Genomic DNA, 14,036 nt, shown 5'->3' on the forward strand with positions numbered 1-14,036 from the left:
TTCACTATTCTAGATTGAAAAGATGCCAACACCCTTTTCATTAGTCGTAGGATAAATTAGTCCGATGATTTTGCCATTCAAAAAGAGATTTTTGTTGTGAAAAGCGGTTTTCCTTCTCAAAAAGGAGAGGGAAAAAAAAGTTGGAACATGAGAGCTGGGTCATCGAAAGTTGTTTCATTTGAGACAACGATTTGATTTTTGTGTTCATCTTGATAGAGCAAAAATTATTAAACTGACACTTACCCCAAAAAATTATTGAATAAATATAACTCTGCTTCCAAGCGTTAAAAATTATGGAGTAGAATCTTTTTTTTTTCTTTGTTCAGTTTTAATGTGTTTAAAGGGATCTACAACAAAATATTTTAGAAGAGTCACCCATCTCAATAATGTTCCCATTGTTTCTCATGAAAAAAAAAATGATGACAAAATTATCTAACAAACAATTGGAGAAGTCACAATTGGCTACTTTAATTAGTGTTCTCCACCTATGAAGCTTTAACATTTCTGTTCTTAAGAAAATCTTGTATATGGAATACAATCAAGTCCTAAATTCAAATGAATCTTTTTGATGAACAATATCTAAAATTATTTCATGTCACTCAAAAAGTGTTTATAAATTGTACTTTTCAACAAAATTTTAGGATTTAATTGCATTTTTCATTGAAGGTAGATGAATTAATTTAATCAGTTGAAAAGTAAAGTACTTAAATTGCATTGTTTGCAAAAGGTTTAGGACTTGATCAAAACAATTTAAAAGTTTAGGATTGAATTACATACATATAAGATTTGGACATTTAAGAGTTGTAATGCAATTTTTTTTCCCTAAGGGAAACATCTCAGAGATATTAAGAAGTAACAGATGGAATAAAGTTATGCGTACGGTACATGAGAATTTTCCCTTTTTCCACTTCAACAAGAATATAAAGGGACTCCGCCCATTCCTGCTTTCTCCAGTAATTTTTGGTCCATGCACTTACGAAACTTGAAAATCATGTCGATCTCAGTGTTTCAAATTCTTCTGCTTCTGGTTTCCCTCAAGTTGCAAGCATCAGGTGCTGCACCTGGACTTGCGAAGCCTAACTGTCTTGAAACATGCGGGAACGTCACCATTCCCTTCCCTTCGGAATAGGAGCCGGGTGTTTCTTCGAGGAATGGTACCAGATCGTCTGCAAACAAAACAACACGGTTCCCATTCTGAAGAAGATTGGATTGCGAGTTCTCAACATTTCACTCCCTGATGGATACGTGGATGGTATGATTAACGTTAGCCTTCCTGTAATTTACTCAAATGCAAGCTGCGGGGGTGACGGACGTGCTGCGGGGGTGAGCTTGGAAGGAAGTCAATTTGTCTTCTCCCGGACAAGGAATGTCTTTACATTGGTCGGTTGCAACACCCTGGCCACAGTGAATACCACACAATCAGCTTTTGTCGGTTGCAGGTCGAGATGTGCTGGAACCAACACCAGCTTTAGCTGGAACAGTGCTTGTTCCGGGAGGGATGGCTGCTGCCAGACTATGCTCCCCCTTAACCTTCAAGGCTTTAGTGTGGATTTCAAAGAAAAAGGTGGACATCAGGGGTGCAAGTATGCTTTCTTGAGGTCTGACTTTACAGGTTTATATGATTTGAAATTGAATAAGACGGTTCCAGTGGTGCTGGAATGGGGGATTGCGAGCAATACTGAGTATGGACGCAAGCTTATCCAGCAGTCGAAGACTGATTATCCTTCCTATTGTCACAATCAAAGCGTTGACGGCAGTGAAATGCTATTTACACAATGCTATTGCGCACGGGCGTATGGTGGTAACCCATATCTTACTGAAGGATGCAAAGGTAACACACTCCATGCTATCATGTTCCGTATTTTTTATTTTGATAGATAATACGGAATGTGCTATCACATTCCGTATTTAGGGGAATCATACAGTGAAGCGGTTTGTTTATTTCCAGATTTTTTTTTGAAAAGAACGCATTCACACTGCATAATGATTGCATACATGCTTTTCTATCTTCTTTTTGTTAGTTTTTCTGCCCAAGATTACACAAAGTGAATGCACTTTCGAACAAAATTGATCAAATTACATTGATAATAATTTACTGGAATTTCAGGGGAACAGGACAGTCCTTTAGTTACAAGCACAATATTTTAGCCATGGAATTAACAATTTATGTGGAAATGTGACCTAGTTTTGGTAATTTTACTCAAGGAGATTGGTTTCGCTGTTAATATATTTGCTTCTGGTTTCACAACCATCAGGAGATGCAACTCAACTGCAAAGTGACTGTGCTGAAACATGCGGGAGCGTCACTATTCCCTTCCCCTTCGGAATACGAGCCAAGTGTTTCTTGGATGACTGGTATCAGATCGTCTGCGAACAAAACAACACGGTTCCCATTCTGAAGAAGATTGGATTGCGAGTTCTCAACATTTCACTCCCTGATGAAGACGTGGATGGCATGATTAACGTTAGTCTTCCTGTAATTTACTCAAATGCAAGCTGCGGGGGTGACGGACGTGGTGCACTGGTAAGCTTAAAAGGAAGTCCATTTGTCTTCTCCCAGAAAAGGAACATCTTTACAGTAGTCGGTTGCAACACTCTACTGACAGCGAATGGTAAAGAATCAGCTGTTTTCGGATGCCAGTCGAAATGTGCTGGAACCAACTTCACCATTAGCAAGTATAGCGCTTGTTCCGGGGAGGACGGATGCTGCCAGAGTTCGCTCCCCTTGAACCTGCAGGGCTTTGGTGTGGATTTCGAAGAAGAAAGCGGAGATGAGGGGTGCAAGTACGCTTTCTTGGGGTCTCATTCAGGTGTTTATGATTTGAGATTGAGTGATACGGTTCCAGGGGTGTTGGAGTGGGGGATTGCAAACAATACCACGTATGCACTTGACCTTATCGAGCAAGGATACTATCGCACAAATGAATCTTTCACCTGTACAAGATTTAAAAGTTTGAGCAGTGAAGGAGAAGGAATTATATATAGATATAGAAGCTACAGCGTCGACAGTGGTGAAATACTATCTGTGCAGTGCCGTTGCCGTACGGGGTATCATGGTAATGCCTATCTTACTGGAGGATGCAAAGGTAACATATTTCATGCTATCACATTGGGAATTTAAGTGCACCATACAGTGAAGTGGCTTGTTCATTCCCAAATATTCCTTTGAAAAGAATGCATACACGTTGTTTAATGATCACATATATATTGTGGCCCAAGAATGTACAAAGTGATGTACTTTTAAACAAAATTGAACTTATTATATTGATAAAAATTTACTGGAAATAAAGGGAACAGGACAGTCCTTTTGTTACAAGCACGATATTTTAGCCCTGGAATTAGCAATTTTATGAGGAAATGCGACCTACTAGCCTCCTTAATTTTACTCAGGAAGATGGTTTTTGCTGCTAATATATTTATGATATCATTTGTCATCAGCCGAATGTGATCCAAAGCGGTGCCCCGGGACTTGTGTGTACAAACGGGGCTCCTTTCGCTGCGTCGGTGGTGGAAAGACCAAGTTCATTCTTATTGGTAAGCAGATCTTTTAACCTAGAATTTTAGACCGCTTCATGCTGGAGAATTGCTAGAAAAAGAACAGCATAGCATAAATTATGTTCAGAAAAGGTACATAAATAAGATTTACATTACCCTTCGTTCTAACATGATTGCTTGGTAATGATTATAGATAAGTTTCCATCAATAGTATCTATCAGGACAACCTCAAAACTTTCTTCGTGCATGAATACTTATATTTGACAGCTAAGACAGCACTTAGAACTTTTCTAATGTTGCCGCTTCAGATCTATCAAAAGACAACCAAGGTTCTACTTACTCTTGTCATATTTGAATTGGAATTATTACAATCATAATCAAGGTGAATGCTGATAAGAATATTTTCACTTTCATTAATGGTTTTCTAATTTCCTAGTAAGGGAGGTCAGTTAGTACAGTCCAGATGTATATGTAAAAATATCACCTAATGGAACTTAGCAGGAGACAAATTAATTATTCAAGGTTGTTAAGAAAAATCCACATGAATGGAGCTCAGGTTAATTACTCTTATATGATTTCCTCTTAATCGGATTCACTAAAATATTTTATGATAAGATCTTATAGATACAAGAAGGGTGCATTTTTTGGACTTTTGCCCCTTAATTTTTTTTGTAATGCAGGAACTGGGGCAAGCCTTCTTGGGGCACTACTTTTGTGTCTTGCCTTATGGGGGCTGTACAAATACATCAAGAAGAGAAAAGAAATCAAGCTCAAAGAGAAGTACTTCATTGGTCTTTTGCTGGAAAGTGAGCTATCTTCAGCCAAAGGCCATGTTGAGAAAAACAAATTGTTCAACTCCAAGGATCTAGAGAAGGCTACGACAATTTCAACAAGGATAGAATACTTGGGCAAGGTGGACAAGGTACTGTTTACAAAGGAATGTTAACAGATGGCAAAATAGTTGCTATTAAGAAATCGAAAGCAATAGATGAGGGCAAAGTCGAACAATTTATAAATGAAGTCGTCATTCTCTCACGAGATCAACCATAGAAATATCGTTAAGTTATTGGGGTGTTGCTTGGAGACAAAGTCCCACTTTTAGTATACGAGTTTATACCAAATGGGACTCTATACCAATATTTGCACGACTCAAATGAGGAGTTTCATGTATCATGGGACACACGCCTACGAATTGCAGCTGAAATTGCAGGAGCATTATTCTACTTGCACTCGGTAGCCTCGATTCCCATTTATCATCGAGACATCAAGTCCACCAATATCCTCCTGGACGAGAAATATCGAGCAAAAGTGGCAGATTTCGGTACTTCCAAGTATATTTCCCTCGATCAAACTCATGCAACCACGTTGGTGCAAGGGACTATTGGCTACCTAGATCCCGAGTATTTCCAAACAGGTCAATTTACGTACAAAAGCGATGTGTATAGTTTTGGAGTTGTTCTTGTTGAACTATTAATCGGGACAAAGCCAATCTCGTTCTTTGAGAACAAGAAGGCAGAAACCTTGCGACCTATTTCATAATTTCAATGGAAGAAAAACGGTTGTTCGACATTGTGGATGCTCAAGTTTTGAAAGAAGATAAGAAGGAAGAGATTGCATTAGTTGCTAACCTTGCGAAAAGATGCTTGAACTCGAATGGGAGGAGCCGGCCCACAATGAAAGAAGTGGCAATGGAGTTAGAGGTGATGAGAAGTTCCCAAATCCTTTGGGTATTCAGCAAAATCAAGAGGACCAAGAGGCAACTGAATCTTATGTTGCTGCATGTAAATCCAGCAAGTCAAACATCGATGTGGATGTCACTACATTTTCGGATGCGCAGCCATTCTTACCTAGTGAGATGTGGTGAAGATATGTTTTGCCTCTTATACTTAAGAGTTATATCGCTACGTCTGTCATGGAAATCAGTTTTCTGAGCAAAAGATAGAGAAAAGAGGGAAGGGAGGAAAGCTTGTTAGTTTACTAATAGGAGGATTTTGGTTAGTAATTTACTGTTAATGAACTTATTCTCAATGTTTCGGATCGATGAACTATTAAGTCATGCAAATCCCAAGTTTATTCTAGTCCTGTAATTAGCATAATGCTATGATTTCAGTTCATCTTGAGATCTTTGAATACTTGCTATCAATTCGATTGTTGCAAAACTTACGTCAATCATGCAATGGCCCAGCCTTTGCGATTCAATTAGATTTGTACTTGCTAGGAAGCAAAAACAAGAAAGACATTTCCCTTCCGGGAAAGAAGGCAAACTTGCATCTGCCTTCCCCGTCCAGCTCTTTCCTGAAGATCACACTGAATTGCTGATGGCATAGGGAAATTGTTGCTAGCTGCTGATGCTTCGGCTGCTTAGACCTCACTACGTGATGGATCAAACTCACCACCCAAACTACATATATCAACATCAAAGAACCCCACTAGTTGCAAAATCATCTCTCCCGATCTTAGCCAACATTTCTCGACTGAAGATTGCATGACAAGAGTGAAGGTTTAGCTTCATAGGGAACGGTGACGGATGCACACAACACAATCAACAGACACATTAGCTCGAACAACTAAGATAAGACTAAGGTTGGTTTTGTGAGATAGTAGTGTTTGATTAAATGCCCTTAAGGAACGTAAGTAATGTTGTTTGTAGAATAAAATTCATAGGAATCATAAATTAGTTTTATATCTTCACCATTGATGTTGACATTCGAATTTTTCTAGACATTTTAAATATTCATATATTTTGCAAAAATATAAAAAATTATAAAAAGATAAAAAAAAAAAGCAAAAAAATAGAAATCATAAAAAGATGAAGATGATGAAGATGATGATGATGATGATGTTGTAACAGTGATAAAAAAAAATGCGTGAGAGTGGAAAAAAATGATGAAAAAATGAATGGGAAAAGTCGAGTAAGCTGGTGTAGCATGGCCCATTCTTTTATTATTTTTGAGCCCACCCTTTTATTTTTCTTCCAGCCCATTATTTTGGCCCATCCGAAATTAAATAAAAGAGAGGCCCAGCCCATCATCCTTTTTCTCTCATTTGCACGCTAGCGCAGACACACACGTACACGCACACGTAGCGGCAACTAAGAAGTATCGACACTCTCTGTGAGCTTTTATGTCGTGCTGGACATTCTAACACGTGTCCGAGACTCTTGAACATTATCTAATACTCGGTCAATACATGTTGGAAAATCTAATATCTGATCAACTTTCTCGACACTCAAGTCGAAATTTTAATATGCGATTTTTCGACACATGATTCCAATATGCAAAGTTACTTCTAAAAATTTTCAATAAATGCATATCAATATGTGTGTGTGGGTGTGTGTGTGAAAAATAAAAATAGAGAAAGAAGCAAAATTCTAGTTTTCTCTTCTTTTCTTACTCTCTTCTTATGAAAAACAATTCACCCAAGTTTTTTTTTTTTTGGTAAAATCAATTCACCCAAGTTTTTGTCTCTTCTCTTTCGACAAATTTAACATGCGAATCCAAAATATGAATTGCTTATTTTTTTTCCTTTCAAATTTTATAAATTATTGAAATATAGTTGAATTTATCCAATTGAAATAAAGAATGATATTAATAAATGATGAGTTAACGTTTTTAGTATAAATTTATTCTAGGTTTTTTTATAAAAAATTTCTGAAGTTGAATCAAATTAATTTAAAATTATAATTTGTTAAATATAACGTGTCTCAATTTATCAAAATTCTTTTTATTTTATAAAAATAGCGTGTTTGACGTGTGCTTATCGAGTATTGTGTGCTCACGTTAGTGTTACTTAAGTGGCAATGGAGCCAGTCTAGTGACGCTGGCAGAAGGAATATTCCAACTGTCATCAGAGGAGTGGAGGAAGGCGGCAGCGAGAGGGCGGCAGCGTGGGGGTGTTGCGCGAGGCAGAAAAAGAGGAGAGAAGGGCTCAGTTTGTGGGGGCTGGACAGAGGAAAAAATAAAAAACACGCAGGGGAGCCATTCTTTCGGGGAGAGAGAAGAGAACGAGAGAGAGAGGGAGGAAAGGCTGAGGAGAGAACGTTTTTGGTTTTATTTCTAGAGTGACAAAAGCGAGGTCGCCGGAGCTCATTCAAAGCCGATCAAAGGTCCATCCGGCGTTGTCCTTCATCATTTCAATTTTTCTTCTGTAGCCGTGGAGTGGCTTTAGCCAGAACTCTCTCGCCATCTCCGACCGAGGTCTCGACTTGTCTGATATACCAGGTAAGATTCCCCTTTCACGAACCCCCTGTCTCGTCCCGGTCTTTGGCAAAAAAAAAAAAAAAGAACCGCCTGGGTTGATTCATGCTCTCGGCGAAATCTTGTTAAACCGGAGTAATTTCATGTCGAGCTAAAATGCTTTGAATGTTAATGCGTCATGTTTATACCGATAGGTGCTTCGGATTTGAACCCAGAATGCAAGTTCATTAATGAACACCAACTACTCGATGTATTGCTTAAATGAAACGCAGAATGTTTAAGAAGCCCGAACTCGAATGGAGAATTTTAAGTGATTCGTGATAGACTGATATGGTTTTAACATGAAAATTTGTTGATTCCAGCCTTTATGCATCATGTTCAGTCCGTAGGTTGCAATAAATTTCGCCCCAGAATGCATGCTTAAAATCGCATATCAACCGTTTGATAAAATGGCTGAGAGAATGCTGAGTATTGTGATTCGTCATTGAATCCCGAGATAGATCCGTTCATGTTTGCTTCTGGGTTGGTTGAATCTGCTCTGATATTCTTTTTTCTCTTTGTCTGGCTATGTGATTCTATGGGAACGATCGATCGCCGGCGAGCGAACCGAGAGTCCCCCCTTTGGCCGAAGCTCTCACTCCACATCGGCGAATCCCTCTGTCCAGGGCTATTCTAGTTAGGCTATTCTCTCCATATTCGTGTATTTATGTTCGCTTGTATTTCTGATTTGCTGATTTTAGAAACCATGGTTCGCATAGTTTTTGTTTCGGTGAATTTGTTTTGGGTCGCCGGAGTAGACGGCCGATGATAGGCCGGCGAGTGGTGGCCTGAGTGGACGACCATGGAGGTTAAGGGCTCGGCGGCGGCCTGAGGTTTGGCCGAGGTCCCCTGGTTCGGTGAAGAATGAATTTGCAGGCGGCGAAGGAGATGTTCTCGCTGAACATGATCTGCGAAGAAGAATGAAGGTGCAGGAGAAGAAGACAAAATAGGGAAGAAGACAAAAGGAATAAAAAGAGTTAAACAAAAAAGGAAAATCAATGAAAAATTCGTAAAATCTAAAAATAAATTTTTAAAAATCGTGTTTTAATCCGATGCGGGTCGCATCCGGGCATACGGGTCGGATCAAGTAAATGCGGTCCGAACCCATTCCCAAATATAATAATAATAAAAATTTAAAAAATTCTAAAAATCGTAGAAATCATTATAAATTTCAAAGAAATTGAAATTATTACAAATTTCCTGAAATTTAAAAAAAAAAATTAAAAACTCATAAAATCCTAAAAAATTAATAAAGGTTTTAAATTCGTAAAAAATGTATAAATCAGAAAAATCATTAAAAAATAGAAAAATCATTAAAATCATTAAATAAATTTAATTAATTGAAAAATAAAAAATAGAAAATTCAGATAAATCATAAAAATCATAAAAAAATTCAAAAAAAAAAAAATTCTAACCCAGAATCTTCATAAAATTTTAGAAAATTCAGAAGATCATAAAAAAATTCAGAAAATTCAAAAAAAAAATATTTTAAAATATTTTAAAGTTCATAAAATTCAGGAAAATTTCACCCAAAAAAAATTAGAAAATTGGAAAACTGTTAAAATTTGAAAATCCGAAATTGGACAAGTCTTTAGGACTTTATAATAGGGTTATTTGTTTTGAATTGTCTTCTCTTTTTTTAGAGACAATTTAGGACACTTATGTGTTTTCTTTGTGATTATACTTGGTTGCGCCTCTTTAATACCTTGGATGTTATTTTCTTTGTTTTAGAATCGTTAGGATGAAACCTAGAATTCTCTGATAGATTGCTATGGTGTAAGTTAGCATTTAATCAAGTTAGATACTAGAATGGCGTTAATCTTAGAATTAGTGTAATCAAGTTCTCGGATTTAGAATCTTTGAATGCACAAATATATTTTACTCAGTTGCTAGTCAATCAAAAAAGACTAGTGGTGGCTTCTGAGTCAAAATTTATATAGGATTGATTGATCAAAAAATGAATGTCCGATGTCGTGCGAGATATAGACTATGATCAATGAATCATTTGCGGTGTTAACAATCGATGGTCCATTTGTGATCATCATTTGTATGGACCATTCGATTAATCTCATAAGCACGTATCTTAAACCTGATTTTACCCTCCCTAGGTCAGAAAGAGTCAAGTCGAGATAGCTTCAATTATAAATTAAGCAAAAAATGTGGAATTTAAATTATGGATTTTTTCGTAGTTTGAACTGTCTCAGACACTACTTTTCGACAACATATAATAGCCTCAGATACGCTCCTTGGGTTGTCTAATTCTTGTATTTTCATCTCAAACTTCACAGTTACCAAATTCTTTGAGAAAGAACTTTTCTGTTAAGCTGATTTTATTTTTCACATGTGCATTAGATCTGTTCCATGAAAAACATCAAAAACTGTGGTTTTTCAAAATTTTATCTACTTTTCTATTAAATTGATTATAGATTCTGTGTTTATTTGATAATCACCTCCAAAACTTCAAGTGAGAAAGAGGGATCATTACCAATATTGGCTTCTCTTTTTCCGATAGTTTTTCTTTTTTAACTCTGGCATATGTTTTTTCTCTGTGAATACTTTATTTTTTCAAAAGATTGGTTTATAATGGAAAGTTTCATAAATGGTCTCACAGCTCAGAGTATACTTCCTTGAAACCAAAATCTTCTCCCCAAAAAGTTCAATATCCAATTAATTGGGCCCCTCTTGCAGCCAGGCCTCCCTTACGCCCAGATCCACTCGCCTGGTGTAGAAACAACAATGAAAAGGAATTGGCAAAGCGTGGCCGACCAACAGGCGTAATTAGGAATCGAAATCTCAAATTGAATATACTTCTCCTTTAAAGAAGAGGTGTCTGCATTTGGGTTCGAGCGTATCTCACCCTCGAGTGGCGCCCTCCTCAGCTCTCCTACCTTGTCCGATGACAGCACCCTTCTTAGTCCCTCCACATCCACCTGCAGCACCAGTGCCACCAGTGCACCCACCTGGCTGTTGTTCCACACATGATCCATCGTTGATCTCGTGCATGGAGTCAGTGAAGAGAGCGGTGATCGAGGGAAGGGCACTCAGCGTTGGTAATTTATTTGCAAAACAAACTAAAGAGGTGTCTTGTATCACATTAAAAAAATACGTTGACTAAATTTGGCATTAATTCTCAATTTTTATTTTTATTTTTATTTATTAAAATTCAATTTATAATTATAAAATAATCAATGTTTCCTATTGAAAGGGTGTGACTATTCATAATAGAGATTAACAATTATTTTTTTATTATTTAATTTTTAATTTATTATTTTTGCTTAATGATTATTAGGCACTCTTACAACTGAAGCTAAGGTCAAAGAGACCTTTCTTTTGTAAGTCTTGAATATTTGCATCTTCTGTTGTGATCCTAAGACTAATGTGGAATTTGGACGTGATCCTGGTGAAGAGGGATAGCACTATGGAGACTGACCAAGTACTGACCAAGTACGGGCAAAAGGAAGTAGAGTGAGTGAGACCTGATGTGATTCAAACTTAAGTGGGGGTCCTACGAAAAGAGGCAAAGCAAGGGTTGTAGCTTCAAGTTCAAGAAACAGCGAAGATATGAGGTCATGTAGGCACGCAGCTTCTAGTTCAGGAAAGGGCAAGGCATCGAATATGTGAAGGAGAATAACTTCAAGTTCACAAAGGGGCAAAAGTTCACCTTCAGGAAAGGGCATAGCTTGGAGTTCAGAAAGGGGAACGACTTTGAGTTTGGGAAGGGGCAGAGACTCTACCTTAGAGGTCCAAGTTCACAAAGGGGCATAACTAAAATGGGCACAATTTTGACAGACAAAGGTTGTTCAAGTTCAGCCAAGGTGGAGCCTCAAACACGAACAAGTACCGAAGCAAGTGGAAGATTTAAGCTACTATGACACATTTAGTAGATATGCATGTTCTTCACTCTCTGTGCAGGCAATGCACAGTTACTATTAATTTGTAATTGATATGTATTATGGGGTCATTATGTAATTACGTTATTTTATGTTCTCAGACTATAAATAACTAATCTTATAAATACATATCTTGCAATTCTAATTGGGGTCAAACCACCATAAACACTCTTTTATTATTCTCTCTACTCTCTATGACTCTTCAAACTCTACCTTTCAAAGGAGACTCCAGGCCAATATTTCTAGGTAAAAAATTTTCTTTGGCTTTTCATACCTAACAAGTGGTCATGGATGTGGATCATTTGCTCCTTCCATGAGCTAATATGTTGTCTTAATTCTATTACAGGTGTTTCCGGTTCTTCTTTTTCGGCCTCTTCCATAGTTTTATTCTCATTTTGTTAAGTTGTTTATCCAATGACTGCAAGAACAAATTACTTTAATTATCTTATTTTCTTACTACATTTAGTTCTTCTAAAACAACAGGTTTACTCCATTCTTCTTTTTGGCCACTCATCATTTGTGGTATTGCTTTAATGTTCTCTCCTAATTTTAATCCAACTATGGGAGAATGATTGATCTTTGGAGTTCTCCATATGCCATAATGTAAGTTGTATAGTGATTTTCAATGTTATTTATACTTCCTTCTTTTTCTCTACGTAGAAATCAATGGAAGAATTTCAGATTTACTTTATTTTATTTTATTTCAACATCACTTTTGGAAATAATTGAAAAGTTGCATCATTTCCAATTACTAACATCGTTTTCCCAACTACCTTAATTGCATAATCTATATATTAAAAGGTTCCTCTTTTCTTATATACCTAATGTACATCTATTTGTGGTATATTCCAATTATCTAAACTTTTCTCAACATATGTTATCATTAATTTCTCATAATTCTTAAACTTATTTTGCATATATTTCCTAGGACTAGAACCTATGTATGGAATAAATATAAATGCCTTCAAACAAATTAGTAATATCAGTCTTGTCTTGTATTTTCTATTCAAGGATTTATAACCTTTTCTTGTCCTAACATAACTTTTAACCTCCTAATAGTTACTTTCATGGGTTACGGGACTTGGTGATAATCAAATGTGACAAGACTAAAGCTAGTTGTTGTTTGTTTATGACTCGTTATATTTAACACTTGAAATTCCCTAAAATCATATAATGGCAGACAAAAAGTAAGGAATGGATATCAGTCCTTTCCAAGAAAATATAATTTTGATGGAAATTCTGTAAATATTTAAAGCTATACAGAGTGAAAAGGTGATAAAAATATTAAGTGTTTTGATAATGGCTAACGATTGGCCAAATTTATCCCAACTGCAAAAGGTTGGTGCTTTTATTTGTCCCTCGTTTATTGAAAAAGCCTGATGCAATATGGTATGACCCTAACTATTTTTTGAATTTGCAAACTCATGTCATGATCTACCGAAGGCTCCACCAAGAGCTTGAAAGCCTCCACGTTATTATGCTTCCCTCGTAATGATGAATGGCGTCATCGTTTTTAGCCCTATCACGCGTTGTGCTCGGCCTTGCTCAAACCAACTTCGTGAAATATCAGATCGGCCTTTCCACAGTCGCCATATTAAGAGGATAAAGACCTCCACCATGATCCGAACGAGAATCGATGGATCATCTCTTAGCAAGGGCAGCAAGGAAACCGTATCTCCTTTAACCTCCTATTCATACAGTCTCTTCTTCACTTTCGATCCGGATACAGACCTGAGCTTCATTACAAGACTAGTATATCTTGCTATAAGATGGCAGTGAAAGTCAACTCTTGATTCCGAAATTAAATATCAGCTCCCTTGGACCTCATAATTCATCAAATTTGTTGAACACTAAAAGTCATTATTGATTATGAGTTGTCGTTGATTACTCCGTGACTCCTGGAGTTGCATGAGTTAAGTAATCTTCTTTTAAATTCTACACGAACCACTTCATAGAAGCATAAGACTAGAATGTGAAATAATTTCAATGGTACATTCAGAGTGGAAGAAGAATATGCTCTCTGAGAAAGTCAACCGAGACTTGGATTAAATTACCTGTAGAACTTATGCATTGTCATTGTTTGTATGATTTATCATAAACACATCACTGATACAATGAAACAAGCCTTCATTTTCCTCTGTAAGTCACGGCCTAAATCTCATCCCTCTTCATCTAGGACTTGTCACAACCTTTTCTAGCCCTTCTGTAGGTGCGGAAGTTAATAAATTGCTAAGTCTAGGCTTAATTCAGGCTCTCCCAAGCTCACTAATTCGCGACTTATGATTTGATTTTTAACTAGCAAGTCATTTTCATTTAGGAGTCATCACTAATTGATTTGTAATGACTCAATTAGAAATTCAAGTAAAATATTGGAAGAAATATTTTACTTCTACACAACCAAAGAAATTAGGATCGA

The 14,036-nt window shown here is 36.9% G+C and overlaps 1 protein-coding gene across 1 annotated transcript; it reads left to right on the top strand.

The window, feature by feature from the left end:
- Window positions 1-908: 908 nt before the first annotated feature.
- On the top strand, window positions 909-5,615 carry LOC104440029 (wall-associated receptor kinase-like 1). The gene is given in 8 exon segments (XM_039308391.1): window positions 909-1,831; window positions 2,256-3,086; window positions 3,439-3,534; window positions 4,176-4,370; window positions 4,373-4,530; window positions 4,532-4,580; window positions 4,583-4,987; window positions 4,990-5,615. Coding segments are annotated over 8 exon segments (2,910 nt in total). The 5' UTR covers window positions 909-1,092; the 3' UTR covers window positions 5,427-5,615.
- The last annotated feature ends 8,421 nt before the right edge of the window (window positions 5,616-14,036 follow it).

This window comes from Eucalyptus grandis, chromosome 3 (genome assembly GCF_016545825.1).
Source record: "Eucalyptus grandis isolate ANBG69807.140 chromosome 3, ASM1654582v1, whole genome shotgun sequence".
NCBI classification, from domain to species: domain Eukaryota; kingdom Viridiplantae; phylum Streptophyta; class Magnoliopsida; order Myrtales; family Myrtaceae; genus Eucalyptus; species Eucalyptus grandis.